This window comes from Bombyx mori, chromosome 3, assembly GCF_030269925.1.
Source record: "Bombyx mori chromosome 3, ASM3026992v2".
NCBI classification, from domain to species: domain Eukaryota; kingdom Metazoa; phylum Arthropoda; class Insecta; order Lepidoptera; family Bombycidae; genus Bombyx; species Bombyx mori.
The window spans coordinates 6015350-6037810 of NC_085109.1; the positions used below are offsets into that span (position 1 = coordinate 6015350).

General features: G+C 37.7%; 1 protein-coding gene across 8 annotated transcripts in view; it reads left to right on the forward strand.

Moving 5' to 3' along the window:
• The window catches only part of LOC101738997 (dual 3',5'-cyclic-AMP and -GMP phosphodiesterase 11), a 267871-nt gene that overhangs the window by 181076 nt on the left and 64334 nt on the right, over positions 1-22461 (forward strand). For all 8 annotated transcript variants that reach the window (XM_062675410.1, XM_012695157.4, XM_012695151.4 and 5 more), the window contains 3 exons: positions 1513-1629; positions 6318-6495; positions 13843-13988. In XM_062675410.1, coding sequence (XP_062531394.1) covers positions 1513-1629; positions 6318-6495; positions 13843-13988 — 441 coding nt within the window. The remainder of the gene's footprint in view (positions 1-1512; positions 1630-6317; positions 6496-13842; positions 13989-22461) is intronic.

Consider the following 22461-nt stretch of genomic DNA (forward strand, 5'->3'; position numbering starts at 1 on the left):
AAATTAAATATATTGATTTTCTGTATATGCCTGCGTATTCGCCGGAGTTTCAGTATGTGCCTTTATATTTTCGTCTATATTTAGAACGTGATGATATAAAGATACATTTTATTTGCTGCATAATAACCCTTACGTTGCGATAAAAATTACTAGTCGCAATTCAAAAACCTTGAGTTTGTACTTATGTTACCGGTGACATAGTTAGGTTTGTTTTTTTGTTTTTGTATTATTGCCGTATAGGCAGACGAGCATACGTCCCCCCTGGTGGTGAGAGGTTACCGTCGCTAATGGACGTCAGCAATGCGAGGGGAAGAGCCAAGCCGCTGCCTACGGTTTAATACTCTCCACAAGCCTCGTTTGAAGAAGGACATTATCATAGCGTTCGAGAAACACCGTGGAGGGGAGCTCATTCCAAAGCCGGATGGTACGTGGCAAAAAAGATCTCTGAAAACGCACTGTGGATGAACGCGGTGGCTCTAGGTAGTATGGATGAACTCTACTCCGATAGCTACTTTACTTGTTGCCTACATAATAAATTATATGTGGCAGGACTTCTTGTGAGCCCGCACGAGTAGGTCCTACTATCCGGCCTATTGCTGCCGTGTAGCAGTAATGCGTTTCGGTTTGAAAGGCGTGGCAAGCGTTGTACTGAACTACTGAGATTTAGAAGTCATGTCTCAATGTGGGTGACAGTATTAAATTTGTTACTGAACACCAGGTGGGCCAATAAAACAAAATAGAAATAGATACTATAATAGTAATGAAATCTGAAAATTACATTTGATCTTTATTCAAAACTCTCTTGACTCTTTAAGTAACGATTAAACAAAACCAAATTTGTTTTAACAATGAATAGTTACTTTGACCCCGACATGAAAACTATCATTGGTCTACAAATTATGTGATCTCAGCATTACCATTCGCCATGTCATGTCGGTTCAATGTCCTCTAAATGAAAGTGGTATAAACACTTTTACAGTACTCCATAAAGAAGCGAATGAGTCAACTGAATATTTATTTGTAGTATATTTGCTTTACACCCTTTTATCTCGGAAGGTTTCACATTTTATACCGTCGTGTCGTAAGTCGTACAAGTATGAAGTATGATTTTTTTATTATTTATTATTGATCGATGTTATTATGAAATCTTTCGACTCTAGAGTTGTAAGACAACTTCAAGTGGATGTGGCTTATCGGGTAGGGGAGACAGTATTTCAATAAAATAACAATGTCAATAATCACTCCACTTATAATTTTCACAAAATATTTATAGATCAAATTGAATTAAAACGTAACGTCCTTCGAGCGCGTAGCTGTGTGTGTATTTTTATGACAGTTTTCAAACTGTCAGTTGTACATGATGGCCGCGATCAACAGTGCTCTGGGCATTGACATTTATATAAAGTGACAGCTGACGTATCGAGAATCGGCTGCGCTGTCATGAATTTTGATAATTCATTCGAATAACAAAAATAGAACAAACGAGATGTAATTATTGTTTGTTTGTTACAGGAAAGCGACGCGGCAAGTGGTGGACGCGTGGTTGGTTTCGCACGCGACCCCTCCCAGCGCTGAGCTAGCGTCGCCGTCGAGGGCTGGCTCTGGATCTGGAGCGACAACACCTGTCAGGTAAAAGAAATGTTCAAAAGCATTAATATAATTATTATTTTGAGTATAATAATTCGTTCAAGGCCTCCCACGTGAATTAAATTCCTTTTTTTACGATCGCGTAGCAAAATTGTTGCCCTGCTAAAAAGGTAAGTCCTCTTAATATGGCCACTGTCATCTGTTTCGTCACACATTAGCTTATAGAGAAGACTATCGCTAAAAACTGGACGAGAAAATTATAATTTACAACTATATCTACATAAATAAAATTAACGCAGTATCGAAATTATCGAATGTGGACAGTATTATTATGCAAAAAAATAATCTACTTGCGTATTAATTAAAATCTGTAATTTTTGACCTTTGTTCCGCTAAGGCTCCAAAAAGTTCACCACTCTTAATACTGCTGAACTATCATTGATAATATAATTTGTAACTACAAAATCGTGTCTGATGTTCGATATGCACTTGCCAAATATTTTTCGAATGTAATATGATGTTTAGAAGTTATTGTATTTAAAAAAATCACGGTAAATTCCCGAACAATTAAATGATCGAATACCTTCAAGTATTATGTACAATATACCTAAACAAAACAATGATTTGCAAAAGATGAAATGTAAATTTGATAACAGTTTTGCCGCGTGATAAAAGCAAGCCGGTTCGAGATTTTATGTAGTATTGCATGAAAGATATACTCGTTATCAATGCGACCTTGATGCAAATTGCAACTGTTTGAATAATTCAAAGATCATCAATCATTAAAATGTAAATATTTTTATCACAGTACGTTTGTAGATAAAACGCATGCAGTTTATTTATTTGTTTGAAGTATACTATGCTACTTCACAATACCTATAAAAATCTGTATTTCCTTTGTTCCAAAAGAGGAAACATTATTAGAAGACAGTTTTGCTTACCTTCGTATTTAATACTAGCTGACCCGGCAGACTTCGTAGTGCCTCAATCGATAAATAAAATACATAAACTTTTGGGGGAAACATTAAAGGAAAAATAAAATTGTTTTTTTTTTTATTTAATTCCGACCATTTTCATATTTATCTAAACCTTTTAAACCTTCCCTGGACTTCCACAATTAATTCAAGACCAAAATTAGCCCAATCGGTCCAGCCATTCTCGAGTTTTAGCGAGACTAACGAACAGCAATTCATTTTTATATATATAGATATTAGCAGTATACCACGCTACGAAAACTGGAATATATTTGAATTGTGGAATTAAAAGTCTGTAAAAAAAGCAAAGCTGAGTACCTTTCAATCATCCGTAAGAAGTGCAGGCAACGATAAAATAACATAGGTTATACAACAATGCCTTTTTGTTTGTATCAAAAACATCTAATGTTATGTGCGATATTGTTTGGAAAATAGTCATAAGCGATGAAGTCCTTATTATCGTCAACATGAAACATAAAATCTAAAATATTTCATATTTCAACTTAAATTTTATTTTTAAGTCTGCATAACCAAATGAACTCTGGTTGAATGAGGGTCGACGACATTTCACAGCTTGGCTTAATAAATTTTGTTTGGGTTCGCGTTTTCTTCGTGAATAGAATTTATAGTTCGTAGACTTTTTTATTTTGTTTACTTTGAATATTCGGGACAACAAACTCTTTCATTGTCATTCCATCCTAACACGTGGGCTGATAATTTGCAGAATCAAGCTGCTGGCCTCAACGAAAAGTCAAGTAAAAAATTGTGTCATAAATGTATCATTTTTACAATTTTCAAATGCTTAAATGAATTTTTTATAGTATTGAAAGTATTGTCACTAACATTTTTATCGGGAGTTCAGTGATTTTCGCTACGAAATAACAAGATCGTGGCACCTTCGATTTTATTATCGTGTCGTTTCGAGACGTACCACTTCAGCATAAACTCGATAAAGCTACAGTCTATATACGAAACGGCAGGTTCATTTAAGTAAATGAATGTTGAATAGCGTAAGGAGATATCTACCTTAATTTTTGATTTGCTTTAAACAAATAAATTATCAGAGACAAATCATACAAGGGTCCCAAAATACGATTTTCAGTAATATACGAACCAGGGAATTTATTTATATGTGATGGACCGACCGAAGTCGTCGTGGCCTAAAGGCTAAGATGTCCGGTGCATTTGTGTTGAGCGATGCACCAGTGTTCGAATCCCAGGCGGGTACCAATTATTCTAATGAAATACGTACTCGACAAATGTTCACGATTGACTTCCACGGTGAAGGATCGTGTAATAAAAATCAAATCCGCAAAATTATAATTTGCGTAATTACTGGTGGTAGGACCTGTTAGGTACCACCGCCCTGCCTATTTCTGCCGTGAAGCAGTAATGCGTTTCGGTTTGAAGGGCGGGGCAGCCGTTGTAACTATACTTGAGACCTAAGAACTTATATCTCAAGGTGGGTGGCGCATTTAAAAAGTCGTGTCGGCAGTTGGCTGTTATTTACATGAGTGTACGAGGCTACATACATATTTACATGAGTGTACAAACTGGGAGAAGTGGCGATCGCTCGTGAGGCGCATAACATCTGCCCACAGCAATGTAACTGACCGACGACCACGGCCGCTCTAACAAGAGTGATACGACAAAGAAAATACAATGTGAAAGAGCAAAAATACTCATAGTTGCTCGTTACACAAATATTTGCGCGATGTCGGATCGAACTTGCGACTTTTTTATTAGCTGGGTGGACGAACTCACAGCCCACCTGGTGTTAAGTGGTTACTGGAGCCCATAGACATCTACAACGTAAATGCGCCATCCACCTTGAGATATAAGTTCTTGGGTCTCAAGTACAGTTACAACGGCTGCCCCACCCTTCAAACCGAAACGCATTACTGCTTCACGGCAGAAATAGGCGGGGTAGTGGTACCTACCCGTGCGGACTCACAAGAGGTCCTAGCACCAGTAAAAATTTACTGAACTACTGGAATTTTACTGAGCTGTAACAAAACATTGTCCACTTAGTCCCGAATTTTAACATTCCGATAACGATGTCTATAGACAAGACTCGGCTGCTGTATTAAAATGTTATTTTGTACATTTTTCTTCAGTTTCTACCTTAAATAGAAGTGGATAAGTAGGATTTTTTGGGTTTGAGCACGTTCCTTCTAAACTATTTAAGTTGCAAATTAAGTAGTGTATTTCAATTGAACATTAATGATCTAGGTTTGCTAATGTGAATAAGGTCCTGCTTCAATATTGTATAAAACTTAAACGAATATATTCCGAAAAGATGTATTACAAGAACAAAGTTCCGCTAGGTGTCGAGGTTCGATAAATTCCTCTTATCCAAGACGCGGAAAGCTTGTGTGTGCCTCCATCAATCTTGAGTCGTCTTTCACATAGAACACACATATATCTTTGCGAGAGGGAAGACTACCCTTCTTTGAATAGATTAGGAGGAGTTTCCTTCGCGTCTCTTCGTCTGCAATACTTCAGCGCTCCCCTACATGCATAGTAATGAACTGTTTGTAAAACGGAGTATACAGAAACAAGGAGATACGAAGAGGTTTTGAAATACGACACACGTAAAATGAACGATCATGATGTTTCCAAAACTATTTAATGATAATTGTTTTGTTTCTAACGTTTCTTAACTGGAGTATGCCTCTGATAGCAACTTAAGTTATTCATCGTAAAACGGATTAAGGTGTACAGCTTAAAAAGGCTGAACAACTGCGTAATGTCAAAAAAAATGTCTCCCGGTATCTCTCGACTTTGTATAAATTTTGACCTCGACTTAAATGGTTCCGTATTTTAAAAGCATAAAACGTTTTTCTAAATGGAGGTCGCTGAGATGACAACTCAACGTTTTAATAACGTTAGAAACCGACAGTATAAAGCTTGAAATATTTGAGGTAGTATAAAAAAACAGCCTCGAGTCAAGTTTAAGCCTCCCCTTCATTATCTTGGAAAGTTGCCCGTCTGTTGAAAGAAGTTTTCTTCACAGGCACCCACTTTTGTTCGATAAGAACGAAATTTGTATTCAACTAATACAGGGCTACTTCGGATGACTTGTAAACTCCATTGATGACCTTACCCGAAGTTTGTGGTTCGAAAAATTGCCCTTCCGTCAAACTTAGATAAGAAAACAAACCTAAATTTGCTTAGGAAGTGAAGCAGGAAACGAAGCTGCATCTTTGAGTGCACGTAGCTTATCAGTAAAACCTGCATTTTATATACAAACGGTAGAAATTTTGGGGTCGCACATGATTATATTAACGACGGTCTCTATTGATTTTCTTGTGATCTGTAGACACAACTAATACATTCGCTAAGGTCAATAGTGAAACTTTGTACGTGTTAAATTCGTTTGATGTTCCCAAGTTACAGCTAAAAGATTGTTATTAGATGGCGAAAAATAATATCGGTCTAGAGCAGCGGTCGGGGAACCTTTTTTAATTATTACCCTAAAATATTTTTGTGTAAGTTGATATTACTCCATGACGATGAACAAAAAAAAAAAAACCAAAATATATAGCTTTTTACAAAAGTTTCATTTTTACCCCCAAAATTTCGTTTTACCCCATTTGTGGTAATTTACCCCGGTTCCCCGACCGCTGGTCTAGAGGTTTGGCCCTATTTACGTCACTGAGAAAGAAATTGGTTAGTCAACTGTAAGTTGTGGGTACTATTTAAAAAGTTAACACAGTAAGCTAAATAATGCTTTAACTTCAAATTATATCGCAGGAAGATCTCGGCGCATGAGTTCGAGCGCGGTGGTCTTTTGAAGCCGCTGGTAACCACCGTGGATGGCACGCCAACTTTCCTCGGAGACCAGCCGCCGCATGCCACTCCGACACGACCGCAGCGTCGCTCCAGGCATGAGCTGAGGCAGCTAGATGAGAAGGAGCTTATATTTGAGCTAGTAAGTAATCTGATTTTTCCCTACCTATGCTGATAGCCTTGAGAGGCTATATCAGCGTTACCCTAGCGTGTAGGTGAGCTCTCGGGGCTCAAACCGGAGGTAATCTGTAATGAAAATAACTGAATATGCAATTTCGAAAAGGGCACATCTCTGAAAATGTAAAATGTTTAGGAAATAAAAAAAAACTGTTCATTTTCTAAAGCAGCGTAAAATTAAAAAAAATTATATTTGAGATATATTTTAGTGTTAATTAGCAAATGAAAATTACTGGAATTATTATAAAATGGGTGTAGGTAAGCCTCAAAACTAAATGTATATGAAAAAAACGTATTTGACAAAATATGCGACATGTGCTCTTTTCGAAATTGCATATTCAATTAAACATAGTTTAACCTATATGTCGTCAGCGGTGAGTGACAGGTGTGTATTTTTTTAAGCTAATCAAATTTAAGTTGACAGATATGAGTCAAATTAAATCGTATTAATTAATCCGTGATTTACGCTGCTTTTGATAAGTATTGAACTTAACTAATTGACAAAATCACAATATCTATTATCAGCGTACAGCAATTATTATTAATTTATTTAACTTTATGAACAAGAGCGCAGTAGCGGACTTAATTCCTAAGGCCTTCTATACCCGTCAACCAAGGGTGGTGTAGACAGTACTGTAGTTCGTGCATTAGGTAATTTAAAATAATATTATATATGTACATATATATAGATTACATACACCGCCATATAAATTATAATATAATTAAATGTGTTTTTCTTTTCAATATAGTAATTTAAATATAAAAATAGATGAAAGTTTCCTTCCGTAAATAATAGTATCCAAATGTGTGTCGAAGTTCATATTCAGTCGGGCCAAGTAAAAACCCGGGTAAAATATTTTGATATTTTATAAAATGTTTTATAACTTCCGCGGCTATCGTACACACACATACATATTTATTACGCACATTATTTTTACCATAATACTCACATTCAATGAATTCCCGATACGATTATCTACGACTTTCATTCACGAACTCATGTGTTTTGGCGGCCGTAGGCGTCTACGCTCAGGAATCTACGGCTCGCTAACTCTATGAACTGTATTATATCCATTTGTTTTGATTTTTTGTTGGACAACCTTAAAGGTGAAACTACGAAAGACTCAAGCCGCAAAGAAAAACACCATTCAGTTAGACGAAAAAACCGAATACTGGACTCTATTATCAATGTACGAACGTGAACTGATGATGATGTTCATGAATTACCCTATATATGATGGATTAATTATGCTATTATTACAAATACGTATTGTACTCTGTTGTTTTTTTTACATTTTTTTTTATTGCTTAGATCTGTGGATGAGCTCACAGCCCACCTGGTGTTAAGTGGTAACCGGAGTCCATAGACATCTACAACGTGAATGCGCCACCCACCTTGAGATCCTTGAGATATAAGTTTTAAGGTCTCAGTATAGTTACAACGGCTGCTCCACCCTTCAAGCCGAAATGCATTACTGCTTCACGGCCGAAATAGGCGGGGTGATGACACCTACCCGTGCGGACTCACAAGAGGTCCTACCACTAGCAAAAACCTCGGACCATACGTAAGGGCTTTTTATAAACCGAGCCACCAATTTGTCGTCAAGCACTCCGGGATCAAAAACAAACGTAATATAATTAAAAGTCAATTTACGAAACGGGATTCGCTGTCGGTTCTCGTTGTTGTTCCTAAATTAGGCCTCTGTCGGTCCTCACTCGAGCAGAGGTCAGTACCGATAAAACAACCCGGCCTGATAATTACATGTAAACACACCGGACGGCCCTCCGACCTAAATAAGTGGAAAAGCTCGCAATTAATTTAATATGACCCGCTACGGCGCCCACTGTACTGTACTCTCATCTTTTTACTTCGCTTTTCTTTTATCGGATTACGTTGGAGTTGCGGAATACAATCGAAGTCTTTATACAGCCCCACCTCTTATCTTATAATACCGTACACTTTGTAAAAAAGCATTTAATTAATTAGTGGGCTTCCTCTTCAAGACAATAATCACCATTACTTTGCTAAAAAAAAAGGCGAATATCTGTTATATTTAGTGACTTTGATAGGCTAATGAACGGTCAAGCCACTACTTGAATCAATTTATACCACATTCATCAGTTTCGGCGATTCTTCTTCTTCCTAGTCGCATACTTCATTGCTAAAGGTCGTGTCCCTGAAAGCCCTTCGTGGCTCTTTGTACCATCAGCTTCCATTTCCTTCGGTTTTCGGCTTCTCTCAGGGCGGTCGCAACAGAGAGTTCAGTGAGCGCAGTTATCTGATCCGACCAACGGCTTGGCAGCCGGCCGGCGGATCTTTTCCCTTCTACCTTGCCCACTACAGCAAATTTTTCAAGGTTGTCTGGTGGCCTCCGAGCAATGTGACCAAAGTAACCAAGAACCTTCTGGTAGCAAATCGTCGACAGCCTCGTTTCTATGCGAATTTGATCGAGAACAGATTTGCTTGTTCTCTTGGCGGTCCACGGTATGCGGAGCATTCTTCGCCAACACCACATCTCGAACGCTTCTATTTTTTTCCGCTCTGTTGTTCGATATGTCCACGACTCTGTAATTCTCTCGGCGATTCTACACATAATAAATACAAAGAACATATTATAATCTGAATCAAAGAACAAAGGTGACGTCTGAGAACGATATATCAAGTAACGCGCCAAGATTTAAAGTTGCAACAAAGAGGAGTACAGTCATAATGGTAGCTTAATGGCGTCTACTCGTAGTCTGAGCATTAAATGTAATTGATATTGATGCCCTCATATAACCGAAGCATGTACGTAACGGTGTGTAAAAATCGATTTACGTTATCAAACAGTTTGAATTTCGACACTAAAACCTCTAAAACTAACGTCGAACGTAAAATATGATCCTTTATGTCAAGGTTACGTATTATATCGGAGAATTGGCATCGGTTTGCTGTCATTATCTTTCTTTGGCTCTGGTCCGACGAATGGTGTACATTTATCTTGATCTACACTTACTTCTGGTTGCTTTTGTGTGTTCTATTGTCGGCTACAATGTTGAACCGGTCATTATTTTTCTTGATATATACGCATCACGTAACAGTTCCTGAATTAATTTAACGTTTAAGAGTAGCCGAACATGGATTAATGCAGGGCACGTCACGCTTTCGGAAAAACGAAATGAGCCGGCGGCGTACGCAGGCGTACATGGTACAAGATGACATTTCCAGTGGCGGTGTATCGTTGTTTTTGTCGGTTGTCGATTTGTTCGCATTTGATAAACAACGCCAATCGCTTCAGTACACTTGCACTGATTTTGTGGGACAATTAAATACACCCGATGATTAATATTATTAAATTCTTATCTATACTTCTATACTAATATTATAAAGAGGAAACATTTGTTTGTTTGTTTGTATTGAATAGGCTCCGAAACTATTGAACTGATTTGAAAAATTCTGTCACTGTTGTGAAGCTACACTATTCCCGAGTGACATAGACTATAATATTTTTTGAAAAAAATTAGGGATCTTTACTAAAACTCCAATAATGTAACCCAAGGTGTAATAAAATTACCTAAAATATTCTTTACATCGCGTGCCCTGCGAAAACTATTAATGATAGAATAAAATAATGTATTACGACTTTGTAGAACACATTATTACTTACAAGAGTCACAACAGCATATGTCTAACTATTACAGTTATGCCGCAACAAGCGTTCTTTTATTTAAAAAATAAAACGACGTCAAATATCCTTAAATTTTTTGTTAAAGACCTGACCGGAGCCGGAGCGGGCCGCTAGTTGTTAATATACTAAGATTTCTTATAACGTCATCTTTCTTGTTTCTGTTCTTCTCTCGTAGTCTTTGTTTCTGTTCAGATTGAAAAAGAAAATAGCTGTTGTATTATATGACAACGAATAAAAAAAGTTCTATTATATATTCAATCTATTAGTTTTCATTGAAGTAGTAATGTTTATTTAAGCAATCAATCACGCATGCCAATGAAAAGGGAAGGACAGCGTTTGTTTTGATTCAATTGAGACAGCATTCTCGTTAGATAAACGCGATGTTATAGTGAGTACCTTGGCTTTAAAAATTACCACCACCTAGACCGCTGATTCATCCACGTGACCAATTAAATAAAACACTACATAAATAGATATACATTTAGATTGAGATTTGTTTACCGCAATCAAACGAAAAATATTAAAAGCGTCTTCTTTCATTCTTCAATTTTCTCATCTGAATAAATGATAATACTTTTATTCCTGTTTTGAAATTTGTAACTGAAGCTTTGTCCGTAACGAGGTTTCGGTACTAGCTGCGGCCAAATTCGATTGGTCGAGTTATTAAATAACGTTTCCACGTAGTCGAACCTTTCCGAAGGCTTCCTGGTTCAGTGGGGCGTCACGATCGGCCCGGATCGTCGATAATTAATCATTTCGTGTAGGTGGCGTACTGCTAATATAAATTGATGCGGGAAGCTAAATTAATGTCAAGCTCGTGTTCTGGATAAATCTTAATCACTAAGGCTAGTTAATTTGTTTGTCAAAACATTTGTCGTAAGCCTATAATTTAATTCTCGTAAGGTCATCATTGATTGGCTTAGATTGATATTTTCTTTTCATTTTGATTTAGAGGTCATGGTCCGCCGCCAGACACATTGAGATATGAGGTCGAAGTTTCAATTGCATTATACAATGATTGTCCCCCTCCTTTCCTCTAAGCGGAGTATTCGATTGCTTCCCGGCAGATATACTAAGGTAACGTTGATGCTAAGTCTCCAATGGAACCGTTAGTCGCCTATTACAACACTGATGGGAAGAGATAGGGTGGTGCTATCGTAGCTCGTACACGTGACGCGATACTTTAAGGGATTGTGACGAAATCGATTTTTCAGAGAGCTCTTTAGTTTTTCACTTCTCTCTCTCTTTTTGCGTCGTGTGCCTCACTGCTGAGGGTCGTGACCACCCTTTTGTATCACCTTCGCACGCACGATCTTTCTCCATTTATTCTTGTATCTGGCGGTGTGGAGGGCGTTGTGGAATGTCGAATCAATAGCTGTGCGGATCTGGTCGGACCAACGTATTTGGCTGCGCCCCCGAGGTCTTTTCCCATCCACCTTACCGGTCACGATGAGCCTCTCGAGATTGCTACCATCCTTCCGTGCAATGTGACAGAAGTATTCAAGGACTCTGCGAAGACACTCGGATGACAGCCGCGTGGAGATTTTGAGTTCTTGCCAAATTGACACGTTAGTCCGAAATGCTGTCCACGGAATACGGAGCATCTTTCTCCAGTACCACATCTCAAAAGTTTTTTTAATTTATTGCTTAGATGGTTGGATGAGCTCACGGCCCACCTGGTGTTAAGGAGTTACCGGAGCCCATAGACATCTACAACATAAATGCCCCCACCGGCCTTGAGATAAGAGTTCTAAGATCTCAGTATAGTTACAATATTAGTTATAGTTACTCAGTATAGTTTCACTGGTGGTAGGACCTCTTGGGAGTCCGCACGGGTATGTACCACCACCCCGCCTATTTCCGCCGTGAAGCAGTAATGCGTTTTGGTTCGAAGGGTGGGGTAGCCGTTGTAACTATACTGAGACCTTAGAACTTATATCTCGAGGTGGGTGGCGCATTTACGTTGTAGATGTCTATGGGCTCCAGTAACCACTTAACACCAGGTGGGCTGTGAGCTCGTCCATACACCTAAGCAATAAAAAATAAAAATAAAAAAACAGCTGCCGCATCCTTCAAACCGAAACGCATTACTGCTTCATGGCAGAAATAGCCAGGGTGGTGGTGCCTACCCGTGCAGACTGATAAGAGATCATACCACCAGTAGATACGCAAATTATAATTTTGCGGGTTTGGTTTTTACTACACGATGTTATTTCTTCACCGTGGAAGTCAATCGTGGACATTTGTTAAGTACGTATTTCATTAGAAAAATTGGTACCCGCCGGCGGGATTCGAACACCGGTGCATCGCTAGATACGAATGCACCGGGACGTCTTATCCTTTAGGCCACGAAGACAACGTAAATTTTTTATTAAATGTCAGTAATATACAGCTTAGAATAAATATAAATCTGTCTATTTTGCATTATCGATTGTATGTTGTATCGATTAAATAAATAACGAATACGCAAACGGTAACGTGTTTTCGGTTTTTTTTTTTTTTATTGCTTAGATGGGTGGACGAGCTCACAGCCTACCTGGTGTGAAGTGGTTACTGGAGCCCATAGACATCCACAACGTAAATGCGCCACCCACCTTGAGATATAAGTTCTAAGGTCTCACGTATAGTTACACATAGTCGGTTATGTTTGACGTTGTTTAGCGTAACCGACAAGAGAAAATTTGCGAATACCGATTGTTTATTTAATATACTAACGTAGTCTCGATGTGTTCGCACGTGTTATTCACATGTCGATTATTCGATTTGTGCGTTGCGAATTATATTTCTTTTATGATAAATATTCGGCGTGAAAGATCGGCGCCGGAAATTAGTTCGGATATCATATTTAGGTCGAGATACATACGTGCCTACGTGAATAGACTGTTTCCTAACAACTACAATGGACCACGTAAATAATTCGTTGCGAAATAAGAATAATATATTAGTACCTTTTTTATTGTAACAGATGAACTTGCGGCCGTTGCGGTGTTTATTTGTATATAATGCTTGAGACATGAGGTCGAAATCACAATTACATTGTATGTCGACTGTCCTACCTTTGAAATAAAAAGGCACGATTGGTTGGCGGCAAAACATAAATAGCATAAATCTTATTCAACGAAGGCTTGTGGAGAGTACCTAACGGTAGGCAGCGGCTTGGCTCTGCCCCTTGCATTGCTGAAGTCAATGGGCGACGGTAACCACTCACTATCAGGTGGGCCGTATGCTCGTCTGCCTACAAGGGCAATCAAAAAATAATTAAGCAGTTTCCGTAGGAAGTTAATATTTTTTTTTAGTGCTTATATGGGTGGACGAGCTCACAGCCCACCTGGTGTTAAGCGGTTACTGGAGCCCATAGACATCCACAACGTAAATGCGCTACCCAACTTGAGATATAAGTTCTAAGGTCTCAGTATAGTTACAACGGCTGCCCCACCCTTCTAACCGAAACGCATTACTGCTTCACGACAGAAATAGGCGAGGTGGTGGTACCTACCCGTGCGGACTCACAAGAGGTCCTACCACCAGTGGTAACCATTTAACACTCGGTTAACTGGTCCTAGGTCGTCTTTTGAACGACAAAAGAAAAACGCGAGATTAAACCTTAAAAGCACTTTCAATTATGCTCAATTCTGTTGTCATAGGTGAAGGACATCTGTAACGAGCTCGAAGTACGTGTATTGTGCCACAAGATTCTACAGAACGTGTCGATTTTACTCGACGCCGACAGGGGTTCGCTTTTCCTTGTACAGGGAGAAAGGGCCTCGTCTCCGCATCCACAAAATGGAAGGTAAGCGTTAATTGGTTAATTATCATCCACCTATGTTACCTTTGAAATGTAATCTCAGAAAATTTGGGCCTGTTTCAAGAGCCATTCTGTACATTGCTTTTATTAACCGACTACCATTGTAAAAAACTAGCTCTGTGTGCTTAGTGCGAGTTTTTTAGCGTTATCGATAGCGTAAAAGTTAACGCAATTTGGTATGCAGTTGGAACAGCGCCCCTAGCGGCAAACGTACGCAAACGATCCCGTTCCATACAAATATGAGCTAACTTTTACGTTATCGAGAACGTTAAAAAACTCGCACTAAGCACACTGATGCTTTCACAGACGTTGGCGCGCTCTGTTCCACAGTGCAGTTTGTAATCGTTTGGTTTTGAGCGCATTTGTAACTTGAAAATGCTGCTTGTTTCACCATCTATATGACTTTCAATAATTATTAATGTATTTATTCCAACTTTAAATTGCCGATTATCCGTCCAGTTGTGGCCACTCATACGGTTTATGTCGGTCTTCGATGCTGTAGTGTTGTAATAATTATGTGATGTATCATAGCAGAAGTACAAGTTTTTGCATGTAACAACACACCAACTCATCCAAAGCGACGAAATGTCTGACAGTTCCGAATAAAGTTTCCTCCAGGGTCTCGTGTTCGTGAAATGCGCAAGAACTTTATTCCGCGTCTAAGTCTGACGTCAGTCGTCTCATGATAACTGAATTTCTCTAATTTTATAAATCTAAACACAACCGAATTCACAGTTAGAGAGCATTGAAATTATTCTTAAATATTTTTCAGTCAAATAATTCGAAATATAAAACTTTAATGCGTTTACTTTAAACTAAATTAGCGTTTACAGATATATTAAACTTCGAGGGTATTTTAAAATAAAAGAAACGACCCTACTAATAAAACGTGGAAATCTAAATGAGAATTCTCACTCGAATGCAACTCGGATGGTTCGTAATCAGAATTTATAGCCTGAGGAACGGGTTTTTACGTCTGAGATGAATTCTATCATCATTTTGAACGTCTGAACCGCAGAAGCCGTATTGTTTGTTATATCTTTTCTTAGGTACATACTTATGTTTAATTATATTGTCGTCCTACTGTCAAGCTTCTCCTAGAGTTAAGTGATAACTATATGTAAACTACGCTTCTCAAACTTCGTTTGCATAAGGATATCATTCAAAACATAATCTTTCATACAAACATCTATAGAATTATTAACTCCAGAGTAATTAATAAAGAATACTATTAAGAAAATAATTTTATGAAAAACATTAACAACATGAAAAATGCAAAAGGTCAAAAAAAAATAATGCAGATATCTTGAAACGTTTTAATTCCACCTATTGGTGGTGAATTTGTCACGGCTCATAATTCAATTATCGCGAGAAAATTAAAATTAATGCCCATTAACTCAATTAGATTATGGATCTGCCAGGCTACAAATATTGATTTTATCTGCGCTCAGATGTGATTAGCATCGTAAAAATATGATTACGGCAAGGAAACGAACCTCATTCGCCAATTAGACGTCTGTAGCCAGTACCCACGTAAAACATAATTACACCTAAAGTGTCGAGACTGACTATAAAATCTATAAACGGGCTTGGCTGTTTGGTTGGTTCTTGTGATTTATTTTGCTATCCAGTGAGTGCGAATACGTTTTTTTATTTTTTTTTATTTTAATTCAGTTTACAAGTGCATTTGGAAATTTCCAATTTTGTTAAGTAAGAGCTATTTAAATGTTGTAAAGAAAAAATATTTCTGATATCCACAGTATAAAGATTATCACAGAGTTTGTGTTTAAAATAAAATGTAAGGGAACACAGCAGTAGAGAAGATCGTTAAAATTACATTGAACAAAAAATATTTACAGCCGGCTTAAGTTATTTTTTAAACGATTAACTTGAAGAATAATTTATAAAAGCGTAATATGTAAAATGAGTGAGAGTGAGAGCGAAAGTGCAGCTGTTGAAAAAAAATACATTTATGATAACTAGTCGTCCCTTGGTAGTCGAAATTCGACTATAATTAATTGAAATTATAACTTTGTACATTATTATGATTCTATTGTCAAAGACTATTATACTTTGAGATTTCACAAATACTACACTTTCATCATCATCATCATCATCATCAACAGCCCACAGTCGTCCACTGCTGGACATAGGCCTCTTCCAATCTACACCACTGAGCCCGGTCTGCGGCTCTCCTCATCCACTTCTTGCCGGTCACCGTGCGGAGGTCATCGCGCTATCTAGCCAGGGGGCGTCCCACGTTACGTCTTCCGCTGCGCGGTCTCCACTCGAGAACCCGTCTGCTCCAGCGATTGTCAGTCCTACGGCATATATGGCCAGCCCACTGCCACTTCAGCTTGCTGACTCTTTGAGCTATGTCGATGACTTTAGTTCTCTGTCGAATAATCTCATTCCGGATTTTAACCTTCAGAGAAACTCCGAGCATGGCTCTTTCCATGGCTCGCTGAGCGACTTTGAGCTGACGGACCAACCGTACTATGAGTGTCCACGTTTCGGCTCCGTAAGTCATTACCGGTAGGACGGACTGGTTAAAAACTTTCGTTTTCAGGCACTGTGGTATGTGCGATGTAAAGACTCCACGCAGTTTGCCGAACACTTTAGACAAATATTAATAAAGGCAAACAATATTAATCTATTGTCAAACAAAGTTTTTGCTTCACGTATCTATTTTATATTTCTATTTCTTCTTTATAGTACACCAAAAAACAAATAAACAGTGCGATACATTAAACACAAAAAAGTACAATTGGCGTATACACGTATTAATATATAGTTTACATAAATGCAATATATTCTTGGATTGTCGAAACATTTTCTGTTTTATTTTCGTACGCCATTCAAGGTAATGGAAATTAAAGCTCTGAACGCTAGATGCATGACACCCTAACAAACCCAGCATCCGCCCAAAGCACAAAAGCACTCGCAATATTTCCTCGTCATTGCGCGTTCTTTTTTTCTCTCGAGTTTCGTTCATCACAACTGCCACCGCTTTGAGGTTTCTGCGAAATGGAATTTCAACATCGGAATTAATTTTTTAACGTATACAGTCGAGCGTTGCCTTCCTGCCACGACCGCAGGGCATACATTGCGATGCTACATTTTATGTAAAATGTCGTGTCTATTCCAGACAAAGTGAATTCAAAGTTGACGCGAGTGAACTGGCTATACACAAGGGTTCATAACTTGTAAAGGTTAATGCGCTCGAAGCTAAACTTAATCTATACATATAAATAAAATTAGAGTGTCTGTTTGTAGTATTGAAATAACTTTTTACTACATGCATATGAATATGTATACACGGTACATACACCAAAATAACATTTTTGTCTGTCAATCTTTCTGTCTGTTTGTTCCGGCTAATTTCTGGAACGGCTGAACTGATTTTGATGAGACTTTCACTTATAGGTAGCTGATGATGTAAGGAGTAACTTAGGCTACTTTTTTTTAGACTAGCTTCGCCCCGCGGCGTCACCCGCAGTTATTGTCGTACCGCGCGAAACATGGCGTGCTTCGCCTATCAATAATAATATTTAATGTTTCCGAAGCGAAGCGAAGGCGGGTCGCTAGTACTTTAATAAGTTGCTGTCACATGCAGAAGTAATCTATCGTTTTCTATGCGACAACCAAAAAAACTAGTTTTAATGCTCCTCTTATACAACAATATTGACCAGTTTTTGACATTATTATTTATTGTATATTATATTTCCTATATATTTCCTAAGTATAAGGATATCTTAATATCAAAGTCATTTTTCGAACGCTTTTGGATAAAGAGTTGAGGCTTGAAGATCTCATGTCTCAAGGAGGATGGCGATTCACGTTGTCTCTATGTCTATGGGTACAGATGATCAAAATGAGGACGGTGTTCTCTTTCACGTATTTATACAAAGTCCACAACGCCGCTTATTACTGATGTCTAATATTTCTTTGGGTTTTGCGCATTGTAGACATATTTAATACTTGTGGCGGTAGCGATTATACCACACAAGATATTTGACAGATGCCTGAATCTCGCTTACAAAATTTTAACAACATTAGGACAGTCAGTATTCCGAGCAATATCACCCGCTGGAAGATCTTCCTTTTGTCTTCATCCCCAAATACTTAAAGATAGAATATTTTAAACTGTTGGTACTAATGGACGACTAGAAAACTACGGAGTAGTTACGAGCAATAATAAAAACGAGGTGGAACCTAAAAATTGTTTTAATTATTTCTGTCGTCTGTTTTAATGTCAGTATTTAACCGTCGGTTTGGCTATAAGCTCTATCACACACACTGAGAGCAATAGATACAAAAAGAGACTTATACAACATGAAACATGGAATATAAACAGTAACTATAAGTTGGGAATAGGAAATAAAGTTTTTACACACCATACCCATAGGATTTTTTCTCTGATTGTAATGGCCAGCCCGGCATTTTGTCTTCCTGTCTTAGTAGACCGTAACGGCAGGAATAAAACAAGAAATACACAGGACATCGTAAACAATGGACATTGTTAGGATTTCCGACCTGCTGACGTTTGTAAAGCATTTTGTAAACGTTAATTCTTCTTTTATTTTGTTTTTGTTGTACCTTTGTGAATCATAGCTACCTTGCGGAGAATTTTGTGGATGCGAAAAATCTTGACCTAATCCATTTCAAACTACTTACCTATAACACTTACGTTTATAATGCAAGATTGTTTATATATCGTTGATACAAAATCCAATAAACAACAGTAACAATGTCGGTATTTTACGGGCTTAATAGTTTTACGTACAAAAATTCAAATAAAATCAATTAGCTACTTACTGACTACTGCGTTCAAAAATGAATTTGTTCTTTTTTTACATTTTTGTTTACTCGAGTTGTTCACACTTAAACACTACGTGAGTTCGATCGCATTTGTTTTGTTTAACGTCTATCTCGCTTTTAAAATCGAAACGTGTGCTTAGTGTGAGTTTCTTAACGTTCTCGACACCGTAAAAGTTAAGCCAATTTCGTATGCAATTTGAACAGCGCCCCTAGCGGCAAACGTACGCAAACGATCCCGTTCCATACAAATATGAGTTAACTTTTACGCTATCGAGAACGTTAAAAAACTCGCACTAAGCACACAGCGCGCTAATAGGCAAAATATTAGTGCACTCTGGTAGAAGCGCTCACAGTACGTCTTATCACTTAATAAATTTAATGAAACGGTGGACAAGCTCACGGCTCACTGGTATTAAGTGGTTACCGGAGCTCATAGACATTTACAACTTAAATGTCGCCACCTACCTTGAGATATGAGTCTCAGTTTTTACAGTACAACGGCTGTGCCACCCTTCAAATCGAAACGCATTACTGCTTCATGGCAGAAATAGGCAGGGTGGTGCTACCTACCCGTACGAGCTCACAAGGCGTCCTACCATCAGTAATTACGCAATTTGCCATCAGTAATTTTGCAGGTTTTTTTTATTTTTACTACACGATGTTATTCCTTCACCATGGAATTCAATCCTGAACATTTGTTAAGTACGTATTTCATTAGAAAAATAAGTACCTACCTATCTGCTTGATTCGAACACAGGTGCATCGCAAGATACGAATGCACCGGACGACTTATTAACTATATTAAGGGCTTTCTTACATGCCATCGTTTCTTCATGCTGAATATTCGGCCATGGCCCACCCGTTAATAAGAGGTCACCCACAGTCGTGTAATACGAAACTTGTCGAAATTCTGGAATTTGAAAGCCAACATAGTTGTGTCATGCGTTTCAAATATATCGGACATCTTGGCTTGCTTAAATCACTTCGGCGTGTCCTACTTTAATTGGTTGTACCGTTATATTTCAACTCTCTGGTTGTACCAGTAAAAAAAATAGAGTCAAGCTAGAGTGTATTGAGGCTAATTTAAATTTGTTAAGTTTGATACCAAAAATAGCTCAAGTAACTTGAAGTACGCTCCAAGTTTAAATTAATTTGCGTCTGTACAAATTTGAAGTCTACTTGGAAACAAACAGTGATGTCCAAAGTAAGTCTTTTTTGTTATTCCACAGTGAAGGGTACTGAGAAATTTGGAAAATCCCTCTTTTTTTTTTTTACTAATCCGTTTTGCACAAAGGTTGGCAAAATTTACGATTCAACGAAGGTATTTTTTTTATTTTTTTTAGTCTCTATTCGTTTTGTTGAAAGATAGAAATGTATTTCGAAATACAAACAAAATTCACCTTTATATGTGCGAATGCTTTTCACATGTTAATGGCCTACGCGACGTTTCGAGGTGGTTTATTTTTTATTACTGCAGAGTTTTTAACTACAGTGAGTTTTAAATTCTATATCCTTATAAAACAGTACCAAACTGACTTACTTTTTTTCCTACCTATTGCAAGTTGGTAATGAGAGCTATACCCATAAGTTCATAAGCTTCATCACATAACTAATCATTAACTAATTTCTTGGTGTATAAGTTGCTACTAAAATATATAGTAAATAGGCTGTTATCCGTGTCTTCGTCGACGTGGTCAAAGAAAAACGTCAGTTAAGTTTCCCTTGGAAATTAGATGTATGTTCGGGATAAAAGGTAGCCTACGTCACTCTCTTGACATAACACTATCACTTAACAAATATGTCAACCCTTTGCTACGTTTCGATGTGAAAGAACAACAAACAAAACAAAAACCGCTTTCACACGTATAATGTTAGGGTATGGATATGGATATGGATATGGATATCCCCCTGAAATTCTGTTGGAATTGGTTGAAGATCAAATCTATACTAATATATAAATCTACAGTGGTTTTTACGGATGTTCCGTTATAACTACTAAACCATGAATCTGATTGACTTGAAACTTGGTATTCATGTAGAAAATACATGTTCTTAATGGATAGGCTAATATTTATATGAGTGTTGGACTCCCTACACGGGCATTAATGATGAGAATCTTTTTGGTAATAAAAAATAATAATGTTAATTTTAAATGCCCAGCGAAGCGGACGGGTACAGCTAGTAAATAATAAACTAGTTAGGTTGAGTGTTCAACTAAATGCGCTAGTACTTCCGACTGACACATAAATTCTATTTGTTTCCCAACAGAACTGTCAACGAACTAAAACACCTTCGAGAACATTCGATGCTTGGAATATTTCATGAACTACCCGGCCCTATCTTCTTTAAACAGAGACTGTTCAGTAATGCACACAAATGGTTTAGCTAAGTCCCTTGAGGTTGGCTCCCGAAGATAAATTTGTTTTCCCTTTGGGCTGGCGACAAAACGTCCCCGACGGCTACTTGCAATGTCAATGTAAGATTTAATATACGCTTTCGATCTTTGAGAGCTAGTCCATGTGTATTTTATTTACAAAAGAATAAATAATGTTAGGGATATCGTACTTTTTTGGTATTTTAATGCCGTGTTTATTATTTTATTTGGATTGTCTATAATTTAATACAGCTATAGAAATAAGGCATAGGAACGCATATACGCTAATTTTTAACAATGTCTATGAAACCAGACTAAACGATTACCATAAATTTTAATTGCCTACTAAACCTTCGTTCTTTTTTTAATTGAATAAAAAATTAAAAACATAATTTAGAGATGAAGTTTGCTATAAATTATAGATCAAAATACATGGCTTTTACTCCGAGAAACAGAAAATATTCGGATTTATTTCATGGCAATATTCCTTTTACCATGCGGCTTAGCATTGCTTCGTGACTTCAACGAGTGCTTACAATGTTAATTGTTTTAGACATTTTTGGATTTTGAGACTATATACGCCGTGTATTGGAAATTTCTATACAAAGCGTGTTAAATGCGGTCATCTCTAGAATGTTCTAACAAGGAGACTTTACCTAATTTGTTAATAGCTAGCATACGATGGTTTTATTAATAAATTCTTATTATACAATCTTTTAACTGACATAAATCCTTAGGTGAGCATTAAATAGATTTTTTCTATCTTCTATTCTATCGAAAACGAAATCTCAATTGTAAAGGAACCTTCAGTCTCAACTGTATTATTAGAGGTGCGTACAATTAGTGATCGTGCTATGCTTTCTATATTAGATTTGTATTATTATCTCACGTGTAGGGTTTGCAGTCTTAAAGATGTCAGTATCTAAACATGTTCAGCTTATAGGCACTTATGCTGAACTCTAATTCATTGGTCCAAAAGCTCATTAGTTTTTGTCATTGGTGTCATTGGCGGCACATTTACTTGTGGTAGGACCTCTTGTGAGTCCGCACGGGTAGGTACCACCACCCCGCCTATTTCTGCCGTAAAGCAGTAATGTGTTTCGGTTTGAAGGGTGGGGGAGCCGTTTTATCTATACTTGAGACCCTAGAACTCATATCTCAAGGTGGGTGGCGCATTTACGTCGTAGATGTCTATGGGCTCCAGTAACCACTTAACACCAGGTGGGCTGTGAGCTCGTCCACCCATCTAAGCAATAAAAAATA